Source organism: Spermophilus citellus, assembly GCF_964194105.1.
Source record: "Spermophilus citellus genome assembly, chromosome: 4".
NCBI lineage: Eukaryota > Metazoa > Chordata > Mammalia > Rodentia > Sciuridae > Spermophilus > Spermophilus citellus.
The window spans coordinates 38,699,152-38,716,756 of record NC_138185.1 but is presented as its reverse complement, the minus strand read 5'-3'; the positions used below and the strand labels follow the sequence as shown (position 1 = coordinate 38,716,756).

Sequence of the window (17,605 nt, the reverse complement as noted above, 5' to 3'; positions counted from 1 at the left end):
TGAATAGGACAGTTTTCCTAATTTCTTTTTCAGCAGGTTTATTATTGGAGTATAAGAAAGCAATTGATTAATATATGTTGATTCTGTGTCCTGCTTCTTTACTAAATATGTTTATTAGCTCTAGAAGTCTTTTGGTGGAGTTTTGGGGTCTTTTAAATATAGGATCATATTATTTGCAGATAGTTTTCATATTTCTATCTCTTTAATTTCTTTCTCTTGCCTGATTGCTTTGTATAGAGTTTCAAGGACTATCTTGAATAGGTGAGAGTGAACATTCCTTTCTTGTTCCTGCTTTTAGAGGAAATGTTTTCAGTTTTTCTCCATTCAGTATGATGTTGGCCTTGGGTTTGTCACAAATAGCCTTTACAACGTTGTAGTAAGTTCTTTCTATCCTTAGTTTCTCTAGTGTTTTAAACATGAGTGGGTGTTGAACTTTTTAAAATGTTTTTTCTGCATCTATTGAGATAATCATGTGATTCTTGTCCTTAGCTCTATTTATGTGGTGAATTACATTTATTGATCTGTGTATGTTGAACCAGCCTTGCATCCTTATAACTAAATCCACTTGATCATGGTACACTATCTTTTAAACATATTTTGTATGTGATTTGCCTATATTTTATTAAGATTTTTTGCAACTATGTTCATCAAGGATACTAGCCTGAAGTTTTCTTTCCTTGATATGTATCTGTCTGATTTTGGTATCAGGGTGACACTGGCTTCATAGAATGAATTTGGCAGTGTTCTTTCTTTTTCTATTACTTGGAATAATTTGAGGAGGATTTTGTATTAGTTTTTCTTTAAAGGTCTGGTAAAATTTAGCTGAGAATCCATCCAGTCCTGGGCTTTACTTGGTTGGAAGGCTTTTGATAGCTGCTACAATTTCATTGCTTGATTAAAAAAAAAATCGTCTTTTTATCCTCTGCTTTCATGATTTTATTGACTACATTTCCAGGCATTTTTTTGTTTGTTTCTTTTTGTCTACCTCCTGAGCAGTTTTCACCTTAATATTTGCAACAAAATAAGAAATTATAATTTTAGAAATGCCTTAATATTGTATTTGAATACAGTTCGTTATTACTACTCTATGAGGAGCTTCAGTTAAGACTTGAGTGCCTTTACTCTATTAGGCAATTTAAAATATCCCAGACCTTGCTCTGGACTTTAAGATTTTTGAAGTTCAAAGCAGATGTGTGTGGAAGAAAAACATCTGGTGAGGAGAACTTGCTTCATTGCGTGATGCTGTTTTCCTGCACTCCTCTGACGAGCGTCTGTTGAGCACGTTGGCAGGTTTGATAATTAATTAATGATGAGGGAATGAACCATCTATCTGAGGAACTCAGTTTTGCCTCACACTGCTTCTTTCTTCCCCACATGTCTGGCAAAGCCTTCAGAGTCTAGGACTGCTAATCCCACAGTTGTGTCTCAACTCAAACACTTGTCTTAGGCATAATTAGCTTAGAAATAAACAGATGGATGGCCTGGGACAGAGAGGGCTTAGTGTTGAGCAATTTAGTTTTATTATCAGTAACTTCAGAAACTTTTGTTGGAAAGTACATCAAAACTTTAAAAATTTAGTATTTTGAAAGAATATACTTGAAGTTCACAATTTCATGTGGATTTCTGTGTTTGCATTTTTCTTTTTGTAACATTTTATTTAAATATAATTTCTTACTTACATTTAAGTTGCAAGAATAGAACAGAAGGCACCCATGATTTTTTTCCCCAGATTTACCTAACATTCTCATTTCTCCCCATTCATTCCCTTTTTCCCTTCCTCTACACACACACACACACACACACACACACACACGCACACACACACACACACATGCACACACACACACACAGAGGTGAGGGGAGGGAGAGGGAGCAGGGTAGGGAGGTAGGGAGAAAGAGAGAAAGAAGAAGACAGGCATTTTTTTTCCTTAATTATTTCAGAGTGAAATGGCAATTTTGACTCCTTTATTCCTAATACTTCAGTGTGTATTTCTTAAGGCCATTCTTCTAGATAATCACAATGCACATATCAAAATCATAACATTTAATATTGATTGATTCCACACTACTATCTAGCCATTTCAAATACCAGCCATGTTCTCAAAAATGTCCATTCTAATGTCTGCTACATTACCCTGGTCCAGGATATAATCCATTACTGCATTTTGCATTTAGTGTCATGTTGTCTTTAAACTAGGGCAGCTTCTCATCCTCCTTTGTATTTTTTGATTTTGACAATTTTGAGGAGTTAAAACGAGATATTGAGTAGAGTGTTGCTAGATCAGGTTATTGGATGTTTCCTCATTCAAATTCTGGTTCTGTGTTCTTGGCAGAACACCATGTGTCTCAATGTGTCTTTTCTAAAGGCACATTTGTGCCTTAATTGGCCAAATTAGCTTTGATCATTTGGTTAAGTTGGAATCCACTGGTTTTTTTCACAGTGAATTTACAGTTTGCCACTTTATATTTAATATGAATTTTGTGAAGAGATATTTTGGTGTAAATAACCTCTCCCTCTTCAAATCTTTACCCACTAGTTTTAGCAACCATGATGATTTTTCTAACTCTGTTATTTCTTCTGTATTTATTTATTAGTTGGCTTTCTTCTGCCAGGAAGAGCTTATCTTTGCCATTTTTTCATTTATTTGCTTGGACCAATGTGGGCTCTTTGGTTCTTATTTTGAACAGTGATTATAATACATTATTCTCTTTCTTTTTTTAATTTAAAAACATTTTTTGGTAGTAGGGATTGAGCCCAGTGGCACTTTACCACTGAGCTACATCCCCAGACCTTTCTAATTTTTATTTTGAGACAGGTTCTTGCTAAATTGCTGAAGCTGGCCTAGAATGTGTGATCCTGCCTCAGCTTCCAGAGTTGCTGGGATTACAGGCGTGTGCCACTACACCTGGTTCACATTTATTTTCATAGACATAGATTTGGCCGGTGGGAGCCCTTTAAGCTGACCCTTGTTTCTTTTTGATGAGTCTCTTTCATTCTTTGAGGATTTTTTTACTTTCTACAACAAGATGGTTAAAATTCATTTTACATTTTCTCTGTCCCAGCTCTGGAAACAGCCTTTCTCCAGGAATCCTGGTTTCTTTTCCTACAGAATGATATTAGAAACCTAGACCTGGTGTGTGTGTGCATATGTGTGTGTGTGTGTGTGTGTGTGTGTGTTTTAAAAGAATCTATGCTATGGAATATTACATTTACTAAATCATTGTGTATAGTATATATGATTGTATATATGTTTAATGTTATGTTTCAAACAGAAGAGCATTTATTTTACATGTAATAATCATAATTTTTGACAAGAAAAAAATACATTTTTCATTTCACATAAATGGCATTACACAGTTTTGAGCACTAAATCATCTTGACATTTATGAAGGAGCAAATGGAAAGTGGGGAACTGAGTGTGTTAAATATAAAGCTATCTTTAACTGTTCTATTAAAAAGCAAAGATTTATTTTCCATCTGTGATCTGAATGTGCCTATTTGTGGTCTCTTTCACACAGTGGAATTTCTATGGAGCCACACAACAGAGAGCATGTGTGTTGGATATATGTCAGCCCAGGATGGGAAAGCCAAGGTAAGTGGGAAAAACTGGGCCACAACCTGAAAGCCTGATAGCCACTGTATAAACCTTTAACCAGTTAAGTTGATATAGATGAATTTTTTTTCACCTCTTGTGGGCAATAGCTCTGTGAACTTTATACAAATCATATTAAGATCACTTAATGATTCAAAAGAAAAACAGCAGATCTTTTTTACTTTCAGTAATGGAGAAAGGGGGATTAAAAAAACCCTGTCTTTTTCCACTTTGCTCCTCTTTGCCCATTGTGAATAGTTGGCAAAGAGGAAACTGGGAATTAGGAAAAGAAAATAAAAAATAAAACTGATGAACTGACATAGATGGATGATTCCGCAGAGTGTTGGAATAGATAAAGGAAACTGGGGCAATGTAAGATTAGCCCCTGGAAAGCCTCTCTGCATGTTGATAGCAGAGGTGGCTGACATGCTTCAAATTACCACATAGCTTATGCTCTGGTGTCTTCAGGGATGACCTGGAATGGTTTCTTTGTGTGAAGTCAAAGGGCTTTGCCTCTGTGCACCATATGCCTCAGAGAGTCGTAACAATTACATAGGTATCCATGTATCAATTCTTGAGTTGCTTGGCTTCTCTGGACTCATGACGGTTGAGCCTGTGAGTAAAATACATAATTTGTGGAATTTATTTTATATCAGTTTCATATTCTTCTTGTAAATAACATTTTTAGAAACAGCTGTGACACATGCCATTTACTTAACATTAAATGCCTCGGTTGCAAAACTATGAAGTCAGGCAGCCTCTTTTTAAAAGAAATGATTTACTCTACATATTTCGAAAGATCAAGTAAGGAAACCTCTGATATAAGCCATCTGAAACAGATGGAATCATTAACAAATAAAGAATAAATGTATAGTCATGCACCATATAAGGTTATTTTGGTAAAAAATGGGTTGTACATATAATGGTGATCTCATAAGATTTATATTGAACAAGCCTGATTAACAACACAAGTGGTTTATCAGGCATATGAATGATTTGCAGCCATTTAAGTTTCTCTCATACTTAACATATTGATCCTGATTAGATTTTAGAACATGCATGAGATATGCTTCAGCACCAAGGCCAGTCTGCTGGAGTACCTGCTGGTGGTCTGTGGAAGACACCTTATCATTTAACATGAAATACTATAAAGAAATTGGAGAGAACAGTGAACCCAAACATGTTTGACCTCCAGTTGTATCATTTGACATCTGGTAGATGTAGTTTTTATATTGTTGGTAAAGTCTTCAGCTGTGATAGTCTTGATTGGGCCAGCAGATACAGCTGTTTCCCTTGCCTCACTTGTAAATTATGTTTTTGACCTTCCTTTCAGAGAGTTAATCCCTCTCTCTTTTTTCCTCCTTTGGACTAGTGGACTACAAATGCTTTCCAGAAAAACAAAATAATTTTAATTCTAATGCTTTGGCTGCTGACTTCTGCTAATTTAAAAAAATAAAATCCTTTTTTTCCCCATAAACACTGGAATGTTATTGTATTATGAGTAAGACAAACTTATAGATGATAAGCTAGACTCGAAAGAGATAGGGAGCTATAGCAGAATTCGTTTTCCTTTTAAGAGAATAAGACTTGGACTTACCCCTTTGTTTTCTATATCTGAGACTCCTGGCTTCTCTGAAAGAATTGTTGTTTTGGAGGCTTTGTGAAATATGCTCTTCCATAAGATAGTCATGATAGCAAAATGAGTAAGGAAATATCTTTAAAAGTTATCTTTTTTTAAATTTAAAAACTATTTTTAAAGTTCAAAACACCACAAACAAGAGCAACAACTCCCCCCACCCCCAGTTTTCTAAAAATTCCCTGCTTTATCCTTGCTTCCAAACTCAGAAACTAAAGCTACTTGGCCACTTGAGTATTTTATATAAGTTAGTTGTTTGTAATTCAAGTTAAAAGCCTTGAATTAAAGCTCATCTCAAAATCATGCTGCTCAGAAAAGAATGAGTAATAATCAATATTATTTTGACCAGAATCCATATAGAATTTGAAGACAGCTAGATTCTTCCTCAAATTTCTTTTTCTAAAAAGAATATTCTTTTTTATGTAAATTTTTAAAAACTTATATATGACAGTAGAATGCATTACAATTCTACATATATATATGTATATAAAGCACAATTTTTCATATCTCTGGTTGTATACACAGTATATTCACACCAATTCCTGTCTTCATACCTGTACTTTGAATAATAATGATTGTCACATTCCAACATCATTAATTATCCCATGCCTCCTACTTTCCCCTCCAACCCCTCTGTCCTATCTAGAGTTCATCTATTCCTCCCATGGTCCCCTTATCCCACTATAAATCAGCCTCCTTATATCAAAGAAAACATTTGGCATTTGGTTTTTTGGATTGGCTAACTTCACTTAGCTTCATCTTCTCTAACTCCATCCATTTACCTGCAAATGCCATGATTTTATTCTCTTTTATTGCTGAGTAATATTCCATTGTGTATATATGCCACATTTTTTAATCCATTCATCTACTGAAGGGCATCTAGGTTGGTTCCACAGCAGTTTAGCTATTGTGAATTGTGTTGCTATAAACATTGGTGTGGCTGTGTCCCTGTAGTATAGTGTTTTTAAGTCCTTTGAGTATAGACCGAGGAGAGGGACAGCTGGGTCAAATGGTGGTTCCATTCCCAATTTTCTAAGAAATCTCCATACTGCTTTCCATATTGGCTGCACCAATTTTCAGTCCCACCAGCAGTGTATGAGTGTACCTTTTTCCCCCACATCCTTGCCAACATTTATTGTTGTTTGTATGCATAATAGGTGCCATTCTGACTGGAGTGAGATGAAATCGCAGAGTGGTTTTGATTTACATTTCTCTATTTGCTAGTGATGATGAAGATTTTTTCATGTATTTGTTGATTGATTTTATATAATCTTCTGAAAAGTGTCTGTTCAGGTCCTTGGCCCATTTATTGAGTGGGTTATTTGGTTTTTTTTTTTTTTTTTGGGGTGTTTAGCTTTTTGAGTTCTTTATATACCCTCGTGATTTGTGCTCTATCTGATGTGTGAGGGGTAAAGATTTGCACCCAAGATGTAGGTTCTCTATTCACCTCACAGATTGCTTCTTTTGCTGAGAAGAAGCTTTTTAGTTTGAGTCCATCCCATTTATTGATTCTTGATTTTAATTCTTGTGACACCGGAGTCTTATTAAGGAAGTTGTGGCCTAATCCCACATGATGGAGATTAGGGCCTACTTTTTCTTCTATTAGACACAGGGTCTCTGGTTTTATTCCTAAGTCCTTGATCTATTTTGAGTTGAGTTTTGTGCATGGTGACAGATAGGGGTTTAATCTCATTTTGTTGAAAAAGAATATTCTTATAATTATATAATTTAATTTAGTTTCTATAGCATAAGGCAAAGAAATTTATTTTTAATGGAACCAAAATTAAGGCTTTGATACTAGTTGGATTTAAAAACTATATTGCCCCATATCCTAGATAGTAGATGGTTTAATGAACAGTTTTTCATAAATGCTCAGTGTATGTGAACTACTGGAATAAAATAGATTTTTTAAATGGCATGGAACTTATTCAAGTATAATAAGTGAAATTAGATTTTTTAAAAATATGTAGAGGCCACTCTTTATAACAAGAGTAAAAATGTAATAATAAAAATTCCTCAAGAAGGAATAGTCTGTTTTATAGTTTTATCTCTAGAGATTTATTATTAGTTGTGGGGAAAATAAGAACTATATAATGGAGAATCCAGGCAACAAACAACTCAATTGTGTGATCAAAATACCACCATTGAGGGGCAGATGGATAGTATGTACCTCTGAATGTGATAACCTGAGAAGGATACAACATAATTTATACATAGTATTCTGTCTGGATGTACATAACCTGAACATAATCATGAGAAAACATCAAATAAATCAGAAATGAGGAACATGCTGAAAAGAAAGAAAAAAGGGACTATTCACCAAAAATGTCAGTGCCATAAAGACAAAGGCTGCACAAATATTTCAGATTATACAATACTGAAGCAACAATGACAACTAATGGCAATAACTGATCTTAGACTGGATTACATATGAGAGGGGGGAATGTCATAAACACATTATTAACTCAGCTTGAATACTGGAACATGAGTAGTAAAAATGAATTATATAATCATTAAATTTACTAAGGCTGATAACTGTATTGGGATGAATAGGGAAATATCTTATTTTTTGAAAAATTACACTGAGGTTTCTAAGGGTAAAAGGCCATAATATATATAATGTCTTCTCAATGGTTTAGAAAAAATATTATGTGTATGTGTGTATGAATGAATGAATGTGTGGATAGATAGTACATTATAAAGCAAATGGAGCAAAATGTTTACAATAGGTGAATCTTAGTAAAGGATGCATTGTTTCTTCAACTGTTCTGTAAGAGAAAAATTATTTTCAAATGAAAATTTTCAAAATATATCATTCTTGCATATTATGGCATATTTGATTATTTCTTTGGGCCTCACACTTGAAATGATATAGTTCAAAAAATATCATCCTTGGTTTATAACCAATTCTGCATTTAATGAATGAACACATTACTCCAAACTCCTGCCTTTATTTCACTTGGAGTTATTCACTGAATTAACCAAAAAATATTTAAACAACAATACATTTTTTTAAAAATTTGTTATAATTAGTTATACATGACAGTAGAACGCACTTATATACTTTGATGTATCATACATAGATGGGATATAATTTCTCATTTTTCTGAGTATACATATTGTAGAATCACATTGGTCATACAGTCACATACATACAGTAATAATGTCTGTTTCATTCTACTATTTTTCTTATCCCCACATCCCCTTCCTTCCCCTCCTCTCACTTCCCTCTACCTAATCTAAGGTAACATTATTTTTTTTCTTTTGCATTACAATTTTTAATACACATAAATACCACACTTTTTGTATTTCTGTTTGTATATAAAGTATGTTGACATCCAATTCAAGTCTTCATATATGTACTTTGTATAATGATGACCATCACGTTCCACCATCCTTGTTACTCCCCTACCCCCTCCTTTCCCTCCACCCCTCTTCCCTATCGGGAATTCCTCTATTCATCCCATGCTTTCCCTCCCTATCCCCAAAATGCTCATTATCTCTAGCAATCAGAGAAATGCAAATCAAAACCACTCTAAGATATCATCTCACTCCAGCTATTATGAAGACAAACAACAATAAGTGTTGGCGAGGACGTGGGGAAAAATGTACACTCATACATTGCTGGTGGGACTGCAACAGTTTGTGCAGCCAATTTGAAAAGCAGTATGTAGATTCCTTGGAAAACTGGGTATGGAACCACCATTTGACCCAGCTATTCCTCTCCTTGGACTATATCCAAAGGACTTAAAAATAGCATACTACAGGGACACAGCCACTTCAATGTTTATAGCAGCACAATTCACAATAGCTAAACTGAGGAGCCAACCTAGAAGTCCTTCAGTGGATGAATGGATTTTAAAAAATGTGGCATTTATACACAATGAAATTTTACTCAGCATTAAAAAGAACAAAACCATGGCATTTGCAGGTAAATGGATGGTGTAGGAGAAGATAATGCTAAGTGAAGTCAACCAATCCCCCCAAAAAAATACCAAATGTTTTTTCTGATATAGAGAGGTTGACTCAACAATACATTTCTTAAAAATACTTTGTGAGCTCTTTCTATAGTAGTAATGATTGTTTTCTGTCTGGATCTATGAGAGATTAAGCTTTCATTATGAAAGTTCTATCACATTAGGGTACCTTTCAGAACATTACTCAGCTTTTTGTTTTAAACAAAAATATCAACAAATATTTATTCATGATATTCCTCTGTTCTGTGTGTCAAGACCTATGACATACTTTGACATATGTTAATGAAACAGGATGAATGTTGCCCATGCTATTATTTCCTTTTGATCAGGCAATGGTTTCTTAGATATGACCCCAAAAGTACAAGCAACAAAAGAAAAATTAAATGTGACATCATAAAATTAAAAACTTGGTGCTTCAAGGAACACCATCAAGAAAGTTCACACCTATAATCCCAGTGGCTCCTGAGTCTGGGGCAGGAGGATTGTGAGTTCAAAGCCAGCCTCAGCAACTTAGTCCCTAAGCAACTCAGTGAGACCCTTTCTCTAAATAAAATATAGAAAAGGGCTGGGGATGTGGGATTCAGTAATTAAATGCACCTGGGTTCAACCCTGATTATAAATAAAAAAAGGAAAAGAAAAGAAAAGAAAGAAAATGAAAAGGCAAGCCACAGAATAAGAAAAAATAGGGCTGGGGTTATGGCTCAGCAGTAGAGTGCTTGCCTAGTACATGTGAAGCACTGCTTCGATCCTTAGCACCACATAAAAATAAATTAAAAAATAAAGGTATTGTTTTCATCAAAAAAAGAAGAAAGAAAAATATTTGCAAATTATATACTTAGTAAAGACTTGTATCCCTTGAGAATATATTTTAACTTAATAATAAGAAAAATGGGCAAAGGATTTAAAAGACATTTCTCCAAAGAAGATATACAAGTAGCAAATAAGTATATGAAAATATTCTCAACATCAGAAGTCATTAGGGTAATACAATCAAAACCACAATGATATCCTACTTTCCATCCAACTAGCTGGCTATATAATCAAAAAGATGAACAAAATAACAAGTGTTAGTAAGGATGTGGAGAAATTGAAACCCTTAGGAATTTCTGTTGGGAAGGTAAAAACAGTGCACCCCTGCTTTGAAAAAGAGTTTGTCAGTTCCTAAAAAAGTTAGATATAAGAGTTGCCATATTGCCCAGCAATTCCATACCTCTTAAGGATATACCCAGGAAAATTTAAAAAGATGTGTTCACACAAAAATTTATACATAGATGTTGATAGCAGTATTATTTATATTAGTTAAAAAGCCAGATAACCCAAATGCCCATCCAGTGATGAATGGATAAAAAATGTGATATGCTATGTCTTTTGAAAACTATAGAAGGTATTTCTCCCATCTGATTTAGTATTCAGATTACTTATATTCTCAAAGTTCAAGTATGTAAAATAATTATAGGTATCTGCAAATCAGATGTAATTTGTGTGGCCTTTTAACCCCTATTGTATTAATAACATTTTCAATGACAACCTTACTACTTGCATATGTGCTTGCATATATTTATATAGATTGATCACATTCTAAAATTTAAATATATCAGTAATAGTTTCAGAAATGTGATATATTTATACAATGGAACATTATTCAGCTATAAAAAGGAAGGGAATACTGATACATACTGTAGCCTGCATGAACTTTGGAAACCTAAGTGAAAGAAGATAGACACAAAAGGCTAAATATTGTATGATTCCATTTATATTAAGTGCCTGGAATTGGAAATCCATAGAGACAGAAAGTGGATTAGTGGTTGCAAGTGAAAAGGGGGAAGGATATGGGGAGTGACTACTAATGAGTATGGGGTTTCTTTTTGAGGTAATGAAAATATTCTGAAATTAGAAAGTTGCACACTTTGTAAATATACTAAAAGCCACTGAATTGAACACTTGATTTAAATGAGTAAATGTTATGGCATATGAATTATGTCAGTAAAGTTGTTAAACTATCAACCAATATAATTTACTGTATTACCAAAATAAGGAGAAAAAATATATTTGTTCCGATACCATAGATTTTTTAATTTTTTAATTTGTTTTAATTTAGCCATATGATTTTTTTCAACTTCTATTTATTATAAAAACTTCAAAATAACAGAAATGGGAGGAACTTCCTCAATCCAATAAAAGGGCAATTGCCAAAAACCTATGACTAAAATCATACTTATTGGTGAAACATGGAATATTTTTTCTAACACTTAGAACAGGAAAATACAGTTTCATTCACATTACCTCCATTCAGTATTTTACTGGAATTCCAAATTAGTACAATAAAATAAGTAAAAGAAATAAAAGACAAAAGTTGGAAAGGAAGCAATAAAAAACTACAGTTTTTCTCAGATTATATGGAATGAATCTAACAAATGATGTACTAGACCTTTCTCCTGGAAACTACAAAACCTTGCTGGAAGAAAAAAATTAAGAAAACCTAAATAAATGGAGATATTATTCATGAAATATAAAACTCACAGTAATGCTAAGATAATCATTCTTTCCAAATTTATTCATAGATTCAAAGCAGTCCTAATCAAATTTCAGCAGTTTTTTGTTCTATAACTAAGCTGGCTTTAAAATTTATATATGGAAATTTAGAGGACCTATAATTGTAAAAATCAACTTTAAAAGAGAAGATGAAACTTAGAGGGCTTATCCTACTGGACTTTTATGACTTACCACAGGGTTACTATAGTTAAGACAGTGTTCCCCAATAGAAGACAACCCTGAACTCAGTGTATCAGAAGTTCTGAGATCAGCAGGAATACCACTTTAGTCTTCTGCAGTTTAAAGGAAGGAGATTACCAGATATGCTGATGCAGCAAGATCCAACAGAAACCGCAGATATTATACAATCACTATATTAGAAATATAGATGGGAACTTGTGACTCAAGAATTAGGATTTATCCAGTGCTGGAAGTCCAGAATAATCACTGGCAGTGTAGATGCCATTTTTCATCAAAGGAAGGAGCTGTCTTTACAATAAAGAATTTCACATTACAAATGAAAAATTATATACCCAACTGTAATAAAATATTATTTAAAAAGTGAAGGAGATACTTTAAATGAACACTTGTATCTCATAATAGATGGATCTTAGTTTCTTCACAAACTTACCTATTATTTATGTACTCTATACTGTACTTCAAGTAAGATTATGTTTTAAAAGTTAGTCTATTAATGTTTTCTTGATTACCAAGCATTCCCAGGATTGAAATGTTAAGAGCATACTATTACTAGTAAACTATCACAGGTTTCTCATAATTTCACTTTTATTTCAGTCTGCTTGGGGATGGAAATAATTTGCCAGACAATTGCTGTTTTGAAAGTGAATGAGAGTCAGTGAAATGATGACCCCATTATTTATTCTTAATTCTCTTATTAAATTATAAGGTTATGTAAATATAATTAGCTTAATAAATGTTTCCTATTCTTTAAGAGTGAAAATATAACCTAGGTAAAACAGGTAACTTTGTGATATTTTGATCTGGAAGATAATGAAAGATTATTTGTAAATAATAAAAGATTATACTCAGAAAACAAATTAAAAGATCACAATGAATATAAAATAGGAATAAACAGTGGGCTAGCAATTATAATTGTTTGAGGAATGTAACAAGAAGTCATTTATTATTTGATTGTTTTACCATTTTGATTGTGATTATGTGTCTTTTTTTTTGCAGTGTAGAGTATTGACCAGGGACTCAAGCATACCAGGCAAAGTGCTCTACCACTGAGCATATCATCAGCCCTGTATATCTTGGTGACCATTAACTTTCTCAAATTTAATGTCCAAAAACTTCACAAAATCATCCTAAATATTTACCTAAGTAAAGCAGTTTATAAAACATTAATAAGGTCTTCCTGTGCCAAGGGTAAAAGCCTCACAGAGCTAAATAAATTCTCTTCTATATCTTTAAAAGAACCCAGAAGCATTGTGTTTCATGAATAAAGCCAGATACAAAAGAGTGCTGGGTGGATTATTCCATTTGTACCAAGTTCTGGCATAACTAAGATATGGTTATACAAACCCAGAAATGCTTATAAAAGGAACATGAAGGAATTTGGGGGCATAATAGAAATAGTCTTTACAGAAAACTTTCTATTTATATTTTGGTTTTGTGGTTATACAAATTGTCAGAAGTCATCAAACCATTCAGTGAATGTCTATACATTTCATAGAATGTAGGCTATGACTATTTTTTGGAAGTCTGAAAATAAGTATTAGCAAGACCATACAGAGGTAGTGTGGTGGAATGATTAAAAGAATGGGTTTGGGACTTAGTCATGCTTGGATTTAGATCCCAGAGTCCATGCTTTAAAACTCAGGGCATATTCTTGGTTTCCTTATCTTTAAAGAGGGACTATCACTACTTGTTTGATAGCATTCTGAAAATTAATTGAATGTTATAAGTGAAGTGTATGTAATAGAAACTTCATTAATTATGATGGTCATTGATGGTGATGATAGTTGTAAAGGATGTGGAAATTGTGAAGGATATCAGAGTCATTACACCACACAGCTCCCCAATACCCATTTACACTATAGTTGTGCTCTTGAAGGTGTCATTTACATGTACTCAGATGATCAATATTTCCTGGATTTTCACCCTGTTTCCTAGGTGGAGATGGTAGGTTTGGATAAAACCTTACTAACATGTAAGTATAAATGAACTGACAATAAATTCAGAGGTCCCAGGACAGGGGAAAAAAAGGGAAGGATGGGGGGAATTGAAGAAACCAGAATGGATACCCACCCCCATATCTGTAGTTTAGGTCAATATGGTGGTAATGAAGCCTTTTCAAAAACTATTCGACTGGAGGTTTATCAGCTTAACAGTATAACAACTTAGTTTTTTCTTTCTTTTTGAAATCTAAGGTTTGCCTGTAATATTTCTTATAAACTCACCTAAAATAATACTTCTTTTAAAAGTAAAAGGGGAAAATGTTGCTTACTAGCTACTTTTAAATTTGTCTTACATGAGCCTTGAGCAGACTGGCAGTCTTCTTGGATTCCATTTAGCATTGGTCAGTGGAGTGCCTTTGAGTTATATTGATGATGCATACCTTAAAAGAGTCTTCAGTTCAGATGGTAGCAGCTGGTGACACTGGGTCAGCCAATGGATTTATTGGGCTATATGGATTTATTAGTACTTATGGATTTGTTGGATTATATTTTAGATTTATCAGAGTCATCTAGATGCAAGTTTGGCTTTATCCTAAACCAAATTTTAGTTGCTTTTGATAATGTAGTCCTCATATTACCCAACAACTGAAGGCATCTGATTCCTGGCAGGAAGCCAGCTGCCTCAAGATAGTAGGTTAGGTACCACCAAAAAGCTATGTACTAAGAAAACATACCAGACAGCTAAATTTGGCAAATGTACTAATAGACCACAGGAAAAGTGGCTAATCAATGATTTCAACTTATACCTTTTAAGTTTGCCCAGAATTTCAAATGTAGAAAATTTTATTTCTTTTCCATGCTCTCAGAGCTGTCAGTAGGATCCCACTGGGTCTATTTAGAAAGTCCTTTAGACAATCAGAAGATTGCAGAAAATTGAATATGTGAAAAGCAAACTGTAAGACAGAACTTTCCTCAAGTTCTGAGGAAAAACAAGTTAATTTCTAAGAGTAGTTGGTAACTTTAGTTTTGCCTAATTAGTCTTACACCATCAACTTCTTCCAAATGATTCATCTGACATTGCTCCAAAGCAATAAATAGAATAACCACAAAGAGGGAATTCACTGTGTTGGCAAAAGCATAAATCTTCTCAGAGTTACGAACCATATTTGTTCAAGTAAATCTCATTTTAACCATGGTATTTGGTTAGATCTGTGCAAAGATAAATATCTAGTACTTGGACTAGTAGAATTTCCATGTTAGTTGAAAAGAGGGAATAAACTTTTATTTTGGTTATAGCAACATGAAAAATAATGAAAACACAAATTCCTCTACATAGTTACATGGTTTTCAATCATAATTGTGAACTTAACATTAGAGTGTCACTTTGTTATCTTCTAGTACCCAACATTTTAGACAGATATGTACTGTTGCAGGCAGAAGGGTGCCTGCTGTTTTCCCACAGGACATATACCATGGCATGTAAATTAGACAAGTGTACTTGAGAATGATTACCCTTAATACCTATAGTGAGTGAGTAATGATTACATAATGGTGTTTTCTTTCTTTTAGTTGGGAAGTGGTAGACAAGTGATGAAAGAAATCTTTTCTTGTGTGTGTGTGTGTGGTTTTTTTTTGTTTTTTTTTTTGCCGGGTAGGGGTAATCTCAAGCAAAGACGGTAATCTTGGTCTTGTTGTTCTTATTTTGTATAAGTAATTTCCTAACCTGAAGCAAGGTTTTGGTTTCTATGATTGTAAATATTCAGGATCCTCCATTGACTTTATGCTATAACAACTTTTATTACATTATTTTATTAAATACATGAATAACAATAATAGAATTGACTAAGGATATAGTATATGTGGTAGTACCAATGGCCACACAGGGTCTAGCACATAGTAGGCCTTTTGTAAATATATCTTTAATAAGTGACTCCATGTTGGGATTTAGGGGAGAACTGCTATGGACACAAGATTTTGTCCCCACGGTCCTTCCTTTTCAGTAATCTCTAGATTTGAGATAAAAAAAGCTGGATAAATCAAATCAGTTTTTAAACATTTTTTAAAATTATATAAACATTTTAAATTTACATAAAATACTAAATTTAACATATGGTTTAAACATTTTAAATTTTATTTAAAAACTGATTTATTTCCTCCTATAAGAGCAGAAGACTTGACAATGAAGCAAACAAGTGGTCATCATTCTGGTGAGGCCTGGGTACTTCTTTGACAGTCCTATACCTGGTCTGCCTGCCTTACAGGCATGTAAGAGTGACCCCTGTTGTAGATTTTGAGCCCTAAACAAAGTCTGTCTGCTAGAATACATATTCATCCCCATATCATTCACCCAACAAAGATAGTTTCTGTATTTTTTAAGGTCTTCATGTTGGAATGCCCATTCTATTTAATCCTAAGGACTAAAAATTCTTTTGTGATAGAAACTATGTGTGTTTTATGTCTTGTATATAAAGCAGTAATGTAAATTGGTGAAAACATTACATTTTAGTATTAACTAATTGAGACATTTGGCTATGGTTAAGCTATTCTATTTACATTCCTTTCAAATACTTCTGGATACAATAAATGGTAGGTACTGACAATTTACTTTTATGCTCTTGAGCTGTCATCACTGTACTTACATGTTTGGATTGTACTGTCTGCTGCAGTGTTGAAGGGATGAAAAGAAACTTAATTAAGGATGGGGATTATATTAACACTGCTGTTATGAGATGCTCAAAATACTTGCACACAGCTTTTTCTTGAAATAGAAAGAGTAATAGTATTTTAAATGTGCCCTCTGTAATAGGTGAGAAAGCCAATAATTTCCAATTTCTTCCATTGATGGTTCTTAGAGATAAAAGTTTGAATAGTTAGAATGTACTAACTATACTGCTCCATTAAAAATGTCTATGATACATATTTTTTTAAATTTCTACAAGTTTTCAAAGGTTCATAGTCAGACAGGAAGTCTTTAAATTGAAGACCTCTGAGGTATGATAAGTTCCTTAATCTAGAAATTTATGGTTTTTGTTCAGTATGCCATATTTTTGGAAAAAAATAAAATTTATAAGATTTTTCACCATCAAAGATGACAAAAATGCATTTCTTTAAAACTTCATTTAACCAGCAAGAACTTATTACAGAGGCTAGTAATGACTGACTAGCAAGGATATCTGAGTTATTTGACTTTTCAATTTTTTGCTATTAAAAAAAAAACTCAGTTTGCTTAGGAGAAGAATTTTGACAAAAAAAAAACAATCTCTCTTCTTTTTCATGAATTATTTTTTAAATAAACACTACTGATTACCTTCGATATTTAGGTGCTTTTCTGGGGATATAAAAATGGGAGAAATAGACAAGGATCCCTGTGCTAGCAGATTTAGATGCTTATGGAGGAAACAATAAACAAGATAAATCATGGCATATACTTGGCAAGGAGATGGAAGCTGGATGGATTAAGACAGTATTAGGTAGGCTTCACTGAGAAGGTGACATTTAAATAGTGTTGGAAGATTTATGGGAGTGAGGCAGGAACATTCCAGGCATAGGGAACAGCAAGTGCAAAGACCCTCAAGTAGGAGTGTGCCTGCTATGTTGTAGGAGCAGTGAAGAAGTCAGTTTTAATGGGTTGTAATAGCGGTGGAGGACCAGATCATGTAGTCATTGTCAGAATTTTGACTTTTCCTTTGAGATGGTAGCCGGAAACATGATTTTACTTGCATTTTA

General features: G+C 33.6%; 1 protein-coding gene across 2 annotated transcripts in view; it reads left to right on the top strand.

The window, feature by feature from the left end:
• Positions 1 to 17,605, top strand: part of TASP1 (taspase 1) — a 301,213-nt gene that overhangs the window by 266,728 nt on the left and 16,880 nt on the right. For both annotated transcript variants that reach the window (XM_081289122.1, XM_081289123.1), the window contains one exon: positions 3,520 to 3,593. In XM_081289122.1, the coding sequence (XP_081145248.1) occupies positions 3,520 to 3,593 (74 nt within the window). The remainder of the gene's footprint in view (positions 1 to 3,519; positions 3,594 to 17,605) is intronic.